Source organism: Pollicipes pollicipes, unplaced genomic scaffold (genome assembly GCF_011947565.3).
Source record: "Pollicipes pollicipes isolate AB1234 unplaced genomic scaffold, Ppol_2.1 Scaffold_3447;HRSCAF=4054_pilon_pilon_pilon, whole genome shotgun sequence".
Lineage (NCBI taxonomy): Eukaryota > Metazoa > Arthropoda > Thecostraca > Pollicipedomorpha > Pollicipedidae > Pollicipes > Pollicipes pollicipes.
Genome location: NW_023596297.1, coordinates 21,268,818 through 21,282,592, shown reverse-complemented (window position 1 = coordinate 21,282,592; position 13,775 = coordinate 21,268,818). Strand labels below are relative to the sequence as shown.

Sequence of the window (13,775 nt, the reverse complement as noted above, 5' to 3'; positions counted from 1 at the left end):
TGTCCATCACTTTGTGTCACGGCCACGGGCCGACGTCGCGTGGCTTATGGAGACTGCAACGCCGGGCGTCAAGGCTGTTGTTTCTGTGACTTGCGAGCGCGCATGTTCAAAACCATCTTATATAGTTTTTTTCAGTAATCAATTCTGTCTGAATCTTGAACACTTTAAGACGAACACGGGCTACCCATGTTAATACAAATTTGGGACCCAATTCTATCTACAATCTACGTTCAGGGAGTCACCAATATTTCTGAAGAACATGGAAGAAAAAACATGGGACTGCAGTCTACGTGGCAATTATTTGACCACCTGTGGCAATCAGGCATGCTGTTGCGTCAATGAGGGCTCCTATGCTAATTCGGGGCCAACTGCGCGGGTCAGAAGGCCTCCCGTGTCAGGGAGGGGAACAATGTGAATGTGCTATATCCTTCTCATGGCCTCCGGATCGACCAGAAGATCCCGCCCCGCGTCGCCAGAATGACAGCCAGAAGACACTTTGCGATGGGACGAAGTGGCTCTCCAGCCCTTAACCGGAACTGGTAATGTGCCCTTGGCGTTCTACTTACGGGGCCCCTTGCCCGGAAGGAAAAAGAGCTCTCACTATTGGATAGTAGCGTTCTCATTATTGTTGAATAGAGTGGGTCGAAATGAATTAAAAAAAACAAACAAAGTTATCTCACGTTTGCTAGAGAACACTTATTTCTCAGAACGGATTTGCGAAAAAATTACATCAAAAGGTTTGAACATGACCGCCCGCAGCCGAGCAAGGACAACGATGGCTTGAGTTGCAGCTTCCATAGAACCGAACGGCGTCGGCCACTGCAATTGCCACCAGACGGCGGGTACCGTGTTAATCTGTCTTCTGGACAGATTAATAGCCGCAGAAACACGAAAAAAGAGATTCTAGCTTTACTCTTCCAGTTACACCATCAGATTCCAGCAGCACTCCGTGGTGCCTTAGGGGCCGATCTGTTCTTACCATCAGTCTAAAAATCGCACGCGTGAAATATGCGCCCAGACTGCCTTCCAAATGCAAGATTTGATGTCCTGAAGCGTTCAAAGGTGCTTTTTTCATTTTGTCCACCCGTACGCCACGACTCAGCGTTAGCTGCTGGGCCGCCGCTGCGCGACCTGTGGAGACTGCAACGCCTGGCATCGAGGTCTGTTACTAAAAGCTGCGAATGCGCATGCCCCAAAATACGTCCTACAACTTGTATTACTAGTCGATTGAAGTGCTTTCAGGTATTTGTTTCAGACGCGTCGTCATTTTCGTCCGCCGATGCGCGACGACGAAGTTATCCGCTGGACTACCGCTCCGCGGAACATGGAGACTGCAACGCCTGGTGTTGAGGTTTTTGTTGCGGAGATTTGCGACTGCGCATGTTAAAAATCCTGTCTTATATATTGTATCACTAATCAACTCTGGCTGAATGTTAAACACTTCCAGACAAACACGGCTTAGCCGCGTTAACACACACTGTTGGGCACTCGACCTACAACCAAATCTTCATCTTCAAATTTCGATCAAACATATCGATCTACAATCGACCATCGCGACGTCCTTAATGTCTGTAGAACCGAGATATAACATTCTGACAAAGCCCCTGAATTCTGCCTGTTTATAAAGAGCCCACTGAACCATTGTGAATTAACGGCACCGGTGATTTATTGCATGCAGCCGTTCAACGCCTGATTTCTGCAGTTAATTCACTGCAAAATACAAAAAGAATTCATCTTGCGGCAGCTTCTGGTTGCTGTGCTGGTTGGAAGGTAAGAAAACAGTCCGGGTGTATATTTCACCGGTGCGACTTTTAGATCGAGGTTAAGAACGGATTGGTATTTTGAGCACCGCGAAGTGGTGCTGGCTGGAATCTGGAGGAGGAACTGGAGGGGCAATAGTCGAATCTCTATTATGACCTGCAGCCGGTGGCAGCGGCCGCGATAAAGGTCAGTTGACTTAAGAGGGCGGGATAGGCCGTGCCGAGGAATGCGACACGTGCTTTGGCCTCCAAACTGTGTCGTTAACTTGGAATTTCACGATCGGATGGTGGGGTCGGGGTTCACGCAACAAGCGCTGCTTCGCGTGACTTCTGATCCCAGAAATCCACACGCTCAAAAGGACTAAACCGGACATCGGACTTGACATCAAAGACATCAAGGCGCTGATAGCGCAGCAAGTGTTGACTTAAAGGAAGAAACAGTGGTACTTCCGTGCGTTAATGCACTGCAGTCCTGATTCGCACTCAGCATCGATTGACAGTGGGCGCTGGAATGCATTTAAAGTGGCCTTTTGAGCAAAAACCCCAAACTCTTACCTTGAAGCATTTACTGCGAGGTTAAGCTTTACGTTGCACGTTGCACTTAAGCCCTCATACTTTGCACTTAGCTGCAATACATATTTCAAAACACTGGGAATGGATAATATATGTATAATTATCATCACCAACCACGCAAAGCATATGATAGCTCACCATCTTTTCGACATCCATTACATACCAAGATAAACAATTCAAAAACGTGACATGTGACGTGACCCATGATGTGTTTAGCGTCGGCCCAACAGCCGCGTCTTGAAGTGTTGTGAAGTGAAGTGTGCTCCACAGGAAAACAAATCAACGAGTCGTTTAGTTGAGAGGTTATACACGTTGTATCATAGCGCACACAGCAGAATATAACTACGCTAGATGGCGTGTGAAAACACGACGCTTGCAATTAAGCACACAATAGCAATCTGCAACCATGGACACACGGCGCGGCGGAAAGGCACTTGGCGATGCGTCTGAGTGACTAACATGGCATCTGCGGTACGGTAAGGCGGGGGCTGTTAACTCCAGAGCCGGTCCGCGGAGTGATCGCCTGCGGTGGGGCCTGTCGGCATGGTCGGCCCCGGGCTCGTCTCCTCAGTGGTTACGGGCACCACTCTCCGAGCCGAGGCTGCCCGTCTCGCTGACGACGGCGCCGCGGCGGCACATGAGCTCGACGATGCGCGCGATGTTGCGGCAGTCGTCGATGCCGCTGTGGTGGCGGCCGATCAGTGGCAAGCCCAGCTCCTTCATCAGCCTGTCCATGCCGCGCGGCCAGCTGCCCCTGACGTCAGCACACAGCTGCCGGACAACAGCCGGTCAGCGGTCTTACACGGCTGCCGGACAACAGCTGGTCACGGGCCTTACACAGCTGTCGGACAACAGTCGGTCACGGGTCTTACACGGCTGCCGGACAACAGCCGGTCAGGGGCCTTACACGGCTGCCAGACAACAATGGGTCAGGGGTCTTACACAGCTGCAGGACAACAGTGGGTCACGGGCCGGTCAGGGGTCTTACACGGCTGCCGGACAACAGCTGGTCACGGGCCTTACACAGCTGTCGGACAACAGTCGGTCAGGGGTCTTACACGGCTGCCGGACAACAACCGGTCAGGGATCTTACACAGCTGCCGGACAACAGCCGGTCAGGCGTCTTACACAGCTGTCGGATAACAGCCGGTCAGGGGTCTACACGGCTGCCGGACAAAACCTGGTCGCTGGTCTTGCACAGCTGCCGGACAAAAGCCGGTCAGGGGTCTTACACAGCTGCCGGACAACAGCCGGTCTGGGGTCTTACACAGCTTCCGGACATCAACCGGTCAGGGGTCTTATGCAGCTCACAGGCGCGCTGTTTTCACGGCCGGAGTCAGCTCGGGCGAGATCGCTCGTTTGTATCCCACAATAGACCGCCTCGGCCTCCTGGTCTACGTAAAGCCTTCCCAGTCCCCAAGAGAGGGAATTCCACATCTGGAGGCTATAACTTACGCCTTTTGTAATAAGTACGTAACTGGTCGTCACCATACAAACCATCGAAAGTGTACCTGAGTGACCCAACGCGCAAAATAAGGAAATCACTCATTCATTTCCTCGCCTCAAAACTCAGTCGATTCAGTACATACACACATCAGGTAAGCACTGTAGTACCACCGTGCATCAAGCATGGGTGCCACCATACGTGAGCTGACAGCAAACACGGACGTGCAAGCCCCAAACCAATTCACGGCTATGCACTTCAAGCTATACTTCGGCGATGCCTACGGTATGAGGCTTGGTATCAATCGCTGTAGCTTTGGTGTCGGGATTCCACTTTATGGTAATGCCATGAATGACGTACTTGTATAGAGAAAAAAAACATTATAAGCTCTCACACAATTATTGAAAAGCAGCCTGGTCACAAAGTCTGCCGAACAAATGTTAAGACACAGGTGGGTGACACTGGAATGCAGCTTGTTGAACAAAAACTATCGTGAGTGATAGAAAAAGGGACCTCTGGAGGACTTGAGCGACAATTGGGGTTAAAAGGAGAAGTTTAGCTGTTGAGGAACCTTTAGAGACAACTTTTTCAAGAGACAATAACAACTTTTGCAGTTTAAATCCCCTCCAATTATGCTGATACCTACGTGGGCAGTCAAATTTCGACCCAAAAGTGGAAGGCTCCGTTAAAGCGGCGTGCGGATAGCCCCGGTCGTGGCGCCCAGAGCCGGCCCCCACAGGTGCCCCCCGGGGCGCGGCCTGCACCACCACTCACGTGCTTCACGTTGCCCCAGGAGCGCATGAAGGGTGGGAGCGGTACGCCGCTGAGTCGACACTGGTTCGGCAGCATGGTCTTCAGGTCCCAGTCACCGTAGGTGAGGAAGAGCGCGCGGCTGTCGGCCGGCAACTCGGCCGCGTGCCACGCCTCGAACCGGGCCAGCACGGCCGGGAACGGCTCGGACTCGTCCACCGTCTCCTAGCGAGGGGGAAGGGGACGTCACGTGCGCTGTCTGATGACGGAGGTCTGGCTTCACGTGCGCTGTCTGATGACGGACATCCGACAGCAGGGCCCCTGACAAAACCTGCTGTATGTGGTGCTATCACTGCACATTAGCATGGGTGGTGCTGAGGTGACTAATCGAGCTCCCTGTCACCTGGTCATGCTGAAGAAACAACGCTTTGAGCATGCCACCTGCCAATGACAAAGGCCATGGCGGTCATTTCATTATTGGTATCTTATCCGTAGTAGGGGTGCACATTTCATCGACACTACACGACAAAACGAATATCACTGCAGCCACCAAGCAAAACTTCATAAGCCAGCCATGTGAGGCATCTTAGGATTCCAGAACAGCTGAGTGCCGCGAGGTTTCTTCTCGGGCTGGACGACACAAGACAACTGCAGTGACCGGGCCAAGCCTCGCACCGCATTCATTCTCATATTATTCTCATATATATTCTCTGCATATTCAGTGCCACAGCACTGTAACACACAACTCACGCTGCAATTTCGTGTGCAAAATCGGAAATCGGAGCTCTTCGTCCGAAAAACCATGAGCGCAAATCTTCACACGCAAATATTGGCGTGTACGAAATTTGTGCCCGAACAACTGCACATATATTCTATCATATCGTATTGTTTTGCACACGCATTCCTACCAGATGTGTTCTGAGCGCAACGTTAATTGTAAAGGCAATTCTTCTCGTCAGTTTCTTCGCATGACCACACGCTTGCATTGCGTTTCGCGTTATAAATAATTGGCAGCAATGCATGCCTTTGTGTGCGCGATAACGCGAGCCTCATTACCTCCCATACACAATGATTATAGCATACATCCTCTTCTCCTTGGCTTTTTGAAAAAAAACCCAGCCTGACAAGACTATCGACACCTGTAATCGGCTCCGGGCTGGGGACCTCAGCACGTCTTAGGCTATAGTTCGGGTCGAGCAGACACTGAGAAAAATATGCAAAAAAGTGCATAAAAGGCAATGCGATACCGAAATTGCATGCACAAAAATGCGATATGACGATTTACGTATGCAAAGAAATATGGCACGATGACTTATATACCTCAAAATATGCGATGCAATCAGCTAACAAAGGAAGTGCTGCACTCCGGAAGATTTGCAATACTATCGTTTGTCCTTGTGGGACTTCGCGCCCACCCAGTTTGCAACGCAAGCATGTGCGAATTGGGAGATGTGATGCAAATACGTGGACCACAATTTTTTCAATACGAAGCGTCACTCACACATGACTGTCACTGTCACACACGAAGTGTTCAGACACTTTCAATACGGAGTGCAAACGGTTGCGGTTTGGCGGAAAGTGATACCAAGTTCGATCCCAGAGCCAAAAACTTGACTGTACGCATTCCAAATAGTGTAATCCCTATCATCTATATAAGCAGTCATCATCTTGCCATCTTCACATCCACTGGAGCAGCGCGCGTTTGCATGACAAGTAATCATCGAAGGCCCAGAACCGTGGCATACTATCAGCATGCACGTGTTTGCACGACGAAGCCATATTGCTACAGAGGTCCTACCTGGATTATGCCTGTTAGCTCAGTGCAAAATGACGTCAGCGTTGGATGGTGCACTGGTCGAACGTAATGGTGAAACTCCGATTCAATCTTGAAAGTCTTTGCATTTACTTTCAAGCAGGGGAATTCTATCACCTCCTGTAAACGTGGCAGCATTAATTTAAAGCAGACATTTCACGGCTATGTTGGATGGTGCCCTGGTACAACGTAGTGAGGAAAATGATGTCCCCACCAGTAAGCATAATAACGATGATGTGTCAAAACTTAGACACGAAACATTGCATGACGAAACATTGCACGACTAAGAACGAGCCAAATAACTGTCCCGGGATTTAACACATCTACAGTAAAAAACACGCACATTTGAGAAATTTGACAGCAATTTGAGGAATCAATCAGCTTCAGAGTTCAGAGATATTATCTGGATTCCAGATACACTCCTATTATCCGGAATCTTGGATCAATCGATTTATCTATTTCGCCTCACGATCACAAACAGGCTAAGTGATAAAACACACCTCATAAAGTTGAAAAGACGAGGCGACGCATTACATGACACAATAAACAGTCATACGCCACCTAACAACATGGGACAAGACGCGGTACAAGCGCGGCGGACCACACGCATCAAGACGTCAGCAGAAGCCATCCTCCTGCATCAGACGTCCGGGTCGTCTCCAGGGTAAATTCGACCCATTGCCACGCACATTCTTAATGAATTCTTATCTTGAGATAAGAATTTCTCAGCGCACGGCACCCATTACAAACCCGCAGGTGGGAGATAAATGTGCCTAAACGCTTGCCACGGATTCCACGCATGGGGTCGGGGGCCGGCTGCCACTAACTTAATACATTCATGACTGTTCTGCCGCAATGAAATTGGGGACGAGCCGCCACTTACTTAATGCATTTATGTCCGTTATGCCGCAATGATATTAAGTTCAAGCTTCGATTCTAACTTAGGTGCATTTTTTCATTGGTCAGTGCGGACCCAGCAAACACGACACTGATAAATCCACGAGGGCTTCCTGCTAAGGAAAGCCTTGTTAGATCACCAGTGATGTGCTGATGTCATGATAATGGTGGCCCACCAGGGGCTGACCCAGGTAGCCAAGACTAAGGCATATCAGGGAAGACTAAACGGGGCCGACCCACCCTGTTGACAGTTCAGTGTTCCGAGGCTGTGACACCGATCGACACCAAACCTTCACTGTGCGATGCTGATTAGTTGATAACATATCCTTTCTAGAATATGGTTACTTTGTGTGAGGTTAAAGGCCACCAAAAAAGTACCGAAACCCACCACAATAGGGTTGCCAGACAACCCACATGCTCCAAGACTTTGAGACCGATCAGCATGAAATTTTCGCCAGTCGATGTACCATATTCGATATCTTATCCTTTCCAGAACATGACGGCCCTGATTCAGGTCAAAAGTCACAAAAAACGCACAAAACTACTAAAAATGGGTTGCGGACAACCCCATCCTCCGAGCCTTTGGGACCGATCACCATGTAACCTTCACCAATCGATGCGTCATAGTCGATATCCTGTCTTTGCCAGAGCATGGTGACCTTGAATCAGGTCAAACGTCACAAAAAATACCAAAGCCGGAAAATAGGGTTGCAGACAACCCTTTCCTCCGAACCCATGGGACCGATGAGCCTGGTTTTTTTCCCAATCGATGCGCCATATTTGCCATATTTGGTACCCTATCCTTTTCCGAACACGGCAACCTTGAGTAATGTCAAAGATCACCAAAAATACCATAAGCCACCAGAAACTCGGTGAAGGTTTCATGCTGGTCTGTCCCAAAATGCCCGTAGCGTGGGGCTGCTTGCAGCCAATTTTTCAGGTTTCGGGTTGTCCGCAGTCAATTTTGGTGGCTTGGGGCGGTTTTTCGTGACCTTTGACCCGACCCAAGGCTACCATGTTCTGGAAGGGATAAGGTGCCGACTATGGCACATTGCTTGAAGGATTTATGTTAATCAGTCCCATAGGCTCGAAGCATGGGGTTGTCTGCAGCCAATTCTGGTGGGTTGGGGCGTTTATGGTAACCGTTCACCTGACTCAAGGTCATCATGTTCTGGGAACGACAGGATATCCTCTATGGCACATCAGTTGGTGAATATTTTGTGATGATCGGTCCCAATGACTCCAAACATAGGGTTGTCTGAAACACTATTTTCCCGCTTTTTATTTTTGGGTGATTTCTGACCTGACCCAAGGTCACAATGTTCTAAAAAGGGTAGAATGTCCCTTATGGCGCATCGATTGGTGAAAATTTCATGCTAATCAGGCTCATGGGCTAGGAGCATGGGGTTCCCCGCAGAAATTTTGGTGCTTTGGGCGTTTTTGGGTGACCTTTGACGTGTGACCCATGGTCAGCATGTTCTAGCAAAGAAAGGGACATTGACTATGGCGCATCGGTTGGTGAAATTTTCATGCTGGCCGGCGCCATAGGCTCCGAGTACGTCGTTGTATGCAGCCAGTTTTGGTGGTTTTTGGCGTTTTGGTGACATTTGACCTGACTCAAGGTAACCATGTTCTGGAAAGGATGGGATATTGACTAAGCGGCATCGAATGGCGAAGAAAGATTTGTCTCGATGGGTGCCATAGGCTTGGAACATGACGCTGTCAACGGGTTTGGTCGGCCGTTTAGTCCCTCCAGGCATTTCACGGGGACAGTACTTCGCGGAAAAGTTTGTCCTAAAACTAAAAGCCATAAGTGCAGATCCAAACCTAGCATGATTGGGATCTGCAGTGATGGATTATTGCGCACCGAACACGCCCGCGTAAAGCAGCAGAACGCAGAATACACAACAGAGAAAACGATCGCTAAAATTAAGGCTCCTCGTGGTCTGAGCTGAGCTTGTCTTACCTGAGGCGATATCCTCACGGACGACTCACAGGTGGCTTCAAAGTCCAGCACCAGAAAGAAATCATAGTTTTGAACTGGTCCCCCATTCTTGTCCATGACTGATAAAAGTCTGCTACTCTGTGCACAATGTTTGATATACTTACTACTTCCAATTGATGTGGCATGTAACGTTTTAATTAGCTGGAAAGGAACACACATGAACATGTAAGGTTTTACATAGGTTGTCATCCGAAACACAGCTTCCTAAAACTGTGCTCCAGTTAGAACATACATATTTCACCTCCCAGCGGCCAGTATGAAAAAAATCCATCCACTGCGCCCTTCATAACATTAGTGCGCTGAGCCTCGCACTGGTGTGCGCAGAATTCAAGCCAGGCCAAATTACACTGATCTTTCCAGGCACGTAGCCAGGGCCTTGGCAAGGGGGACAGGGTTGACAAAGGGCTCCTAATAGTGAAGAGGCACATCCCCCTTGAAATCGTCGGATATGGCCCATTTGTAAATGAGGGCATGTTCTTATTTCACATTTTTCATTTTTATTCTATCACTGGAATGGCAGCCAGAAGCTACCGCGAGATAATCCTGTCTGAAGTTTAGTCAATAAACTCAAAAAATGTCATGCACGAAACGATTGCACAAAATAAATCACCAGTGCTCCTCATTTTTCAGTGGTCCAATGCACTCTTTTAAAGCCACTAGAACTGAGAAGCTTCGTCAGAATTTGCCCCTGGCTTGTGCAGAGATATCAAGGACCCCACGAATGTAGATTCAAGATCAAAATGGGTCAATGATTCAAGCCATGTCTGCCTGGAAATGTTCAACATTCAGTGAGAAACGAATGAAGATGCGACTTATGTAATGTAGTTTTGGACATGTGCGCTCGCGCATCTTAGCAACAAAAACCTCGACGCCAGCCGTTGCAGTCTCCATAAGGCGCGCAGTGTAAGCCGCGTAGCCCCACGGCTTACACTAAGCTGTAGCCAACACATGGACAAAAATGATGACGCATCTGAAAGAACCTTTGGACGCTTTATGGCATGCAATCGTTGATTTTGAAGGTGTTTCGGGCGTGCATTTTACCTGTGGGATATTTGGATTTATGATATGAACGGATTGGCCTTTACGGCACAATGAAGTGGCGCTGGAATCTGGTGATGGAACTGGAGGAGTAAAGGCGGAATTTCTACTCTTCATGTTGCTGTAACTGTTTATCTATCCAGCGGACAGGCTAAAACATTTTTGAAAAAATTGCCCGGTCTAACCTTTGAACTGTTCGGGTAAATTTTGAGACATTAAGAAACATTATTCCCGATGGTCGTCCCTGAGCGCACGGCATCTAGGGTTGCCGTTCGATCTCACGGAGACTGCATTCCAGACCATCGCTGTCCATGCTCCCAAGATTGCGGGCACGCAGGCTCGAGCCTTTCGATAAAAGTCGTTTCATTGGTAGATTTTGCAAAAGCGTGAACGTTCGTAAGCAAACATGGAATGGTCTTGTGTGTTCTTAAACTCATCTCGACACACTTAATTCAATAGTCCCGGTCACAGGATGAAGGGCATTCTGTCTTCCGGCTGTCTTTCTGGCGAGACACGGGGCGGGATCTCCCGGCCTATACAAAGGCAATTGAAGGGATACATCATATCACATTGGTCCTGATGCGGAAGGCCCCCTGCCCGCGAAGTAGACCCCAGATCGATGCAGGAACCCTCATTGACGCCACAACATCCCTGACCTCCGCAGGTGGTCAAATAATTGGCACACAGACTGTGCGTTACTGGTGGTATCTGACCAGCACATAAACCCTTGTCAACTCGGGGGGGGGGAGGGGGGCTGCCTCCCAGCGTTTAGGGCCCTCTAGCCTGGCATTGGAGTGCCCGGTCAGGCGGGTCGGGGCCCCTGAATGCAACCTCCGGCCGGCCTTTCGGCCCCTCAAATTGGGTCCTTTATCGTAGGTTCCGAGGAGACTTTAAGGCCCATCGGAGCTTAAGAACGGCACGTGCCCCATGTGCTCCCACCCCTGCCTGTGCTCCTGGACTTTCTTATAAATTTGATCCGAACCCTTCGAATGGATGGATTTCTGGGGTCGGCGCTCACGCTAAGCAGCGCTTGTTATGTGAACCCCGACCCCTACCATCCGATCGCGCAATTCCAGGCAACAGCGAAATTTAGTGGCGAAAGCTCATCGTGCACAGTGCTCGGCACGGTCCACCCTGCCCTCTGATATCAACTGACCTTAAGCGCGACCGCTGCCACCGGCCGCATACCGTCCCTGTCAAGAGCAAATAGCGAGCACCTAAAGCGACTCGAACCCATCCCGCCACGGGTGGGTGGATCGGAAGGCACGCTTTCTTTAAAATATATTTGAGCGAGAACTGTTTTCAAGTATTTCGCAAGAAATTACCTTTGCAGCATCAACGTCCGTTGCATCAACGTCCGCTACATGTCATGTACTGTTTTCGTGTTTACGTCCTACTGTCTCGATAAATCATGCTTTACATCGGTAGGTTGCGGTATTCGATGCTTAATTGCACGTCTGCTAAGCCACTTTCAATTTGATCAGTTATGGGTTGCTGTATAAGAGCATTGATTGCCGACAACCACCACTGAATGACGACTGGCGATGAGTCTCGAGCAGTAGAGCGGGGGATCCGATGGACTGATCCCTAAGCATCCATACCATCAACGTCCGCTGTTCGCTGCTGCCATTTTAGTATAACATGTAAAGTTAATGCGAACAAATATGGTTATTGCCGGTAAACATACAACTCCCAAGGAGCTTTTCTTTTGCAGGGTTGATTTCTAGTGAGTACATGCACTGTCTTTGGACTATTCTGGGGCCGCAGTGGCCACATTTGTGCTAGTGTTATAGGCGGGTGATGCCATGTTGTCTGAGCTGTGGAACGTGTCACAAAGCACCATTGAGTGGATCAATAGGACGGGCAAAAAGGGAGTCAAATACTGCCCATCACTTCCATATGGGCAGCTGCTCTGACCAATAAAGTTAATATCTTCATAAACATAATTATTCTGACAAAGTGGCCCCATAACACCTGTAATTAGCATCTGTAAACATTTCCAAAACATCCATCACATGATTTGCAAGTACATAACTTAAGAACTAAACAAAATTCATCTGAATAATTGAGCCAGTAATGGCACTTGTTGCTTTTAAGCAAGTTGGACTTAAGGAATCCCATGGTTACTGTTCTCTGTTGGTGGTAATCTGTTAGGCAATCATGACAATATTGCTAAGAAATGAGGAGCCAGCACCCATTTTAAGTTAAAAGACAGTACAGTCAGTGTAGCCAGCCAGTACTAATTCTGAGTAAAGGCAAGGTAGTTAAAAAAGCACAGCCTATCAAAGCAAGAACATACTATATGACATGGTGAGAATCTGCATATAACATAATGCTGGCCAGAATGGAATAAACAGTGTTAGAATTTAATGGGAAAATCTTCAAAAAATCAATAATCCTAAGTAGCTCACTTAAAATACATCCCCTGTGTAACAATGCATTGAATTTGTTGACTGAGCAGTGAGCATCAAACTCTGGATGCTCGGGTTTACAGGGTGCATGAGATGAAATTCTTACTGGAAGAACCTCAATTTTCATGTAGCCTGGCTCAGGCACAGTTAAGAGGAAGTGCACAGTGGGCATGTGTCACCTCCATAAGGCACCCAACAGGTATTCTGATAAAGCACCTCTGTAAAAGTGAACATACAATACAAATAGAAACATGGCACCTTCTAAAAATGAGTGGATTCTCTACAACAGAGTAAAGTATATGTGAGACAAAGATAATCATCAGGCACCCCCAAATACAAGAAGTGCCATGATAACACTGACAACATTTCAGGACAGGAAGTGGCATCCATTTTAAAATTGTGTTCCATGGTCATGCACAGGAGTGACAACAAAAAGAGCATTCCCAACAAATATATGCCCACCTTCACCTCCAGATCATGAGAATAACTCTTCATCACTACTTTCACCATATTCACTATCAACTTACCCATTCCATACAACACAAACTATATTTCAGGCAGAGGAACAAATTTGAAAACACATAAACTTTCCTCCTTCTGCATCCATCCTTTGGCATCTAGTTGTCTAACCAAGCACACAGCAGTTTGAAAAATTCTTACCTTCGGACAATGTGAAAGGATAAAACACATCAGGACTCCCTACACCTGAATGATCAGGCAGGTGCTATACGATCATCCCATTCACTCGAGCATTAAGCGAAGCAACACACACATCTGCTCGAATCACTTGCAAAGCGGAGTGTGGAAAGCATACCAGCTTATTTCTCACACAGAACGGAAAGAAGGTCTTTCTAGACGTGTGAAACCGCAAGCGAACTCAGGATGCAAATTGGTGCGATCACGAGGGGAATCACCATGAGAAGAGCGGAATGCATAGGATTCTACGACACTGCAGTTTAAATAGGAGTGAACTAGGAACGCTTATATTTTGAAACAGTTCCTCAGTATATGCCGCAGTTTTAGCTACCAACTCGAATGCAAGAAACAAATAAAACCTTGGTGCGCTTTGCGCAACCGGCTAAAC

At 48.2% G+C, this 13,775-nt stretch overlaps 1 protein-coding gene across 5 annotated transcripts; it reads right to left on the bottom strand.

The window, feature by feature from the left end:
* Positions 1-2,414: 2,414 nt before the first annotated feature.
* Snp (Snipper) lies at positions 2,415-13,655 on the bottom strand. 5 transcript variants are annotated; one of them, XM_037213891.1, is made up of 5 exons: positions 13,606-13,655; positions 9,204-9,383; positions 6,326-6,460; positions 4,552-4,752; positions 2,415-3,104 (listed from the first exon to the last, which is right to left on the bottom strand). In XM_037213891.1, the coding sequence occupies exons 1-5, from the start codon at positions 13,624-13,626 to the stop codon at positions 2,901-2,903; spliced, it is 741 nt and encodes a 246-aa protein (XP_037069786.1). In that variant the 5' UTR covers positions 13,627-13,655; the 3' UTR covers positions 2,415-2,900. The 5 variants fall into 5 exon arrangements, with proteins under 5 accessions (XP_037069786.1, XP_037069785.1, XP_037069787.1 ...); XM_037213890.1 differs by having other exon boundaries at positions 13,352-13,649; XM_037213892.1 differs by having other exon boundaries at positions 13,506-13,649.
* Positions 13,656-13,775: the final 120 nt, after the last annotated feature.

Excerpts from the sequence above, each read along its gene's own strand:
- Snp (XM_037213890.1), bottom strand. The coding sequence starts at position 13,381 with ATGTGTTTTATCCTTTCACATTGTCCGAAG. Across the intron at positions 9,384-13,351 it reads TCCTTTCACATTGTCCGAAG|CTAATTAAAACGTTACATGC; the intron begins GTAAGAATTTTT and ends GTTCCTTTCCAG. Across the intron at positions 3,105-4,551 it reads CCTGGGGCAACGTGAAGCAC|CTGTGTGCTGACGTCAGGGG; the intron begins GTGAGTGGTGGT and ends GTTGTCCGGCAG.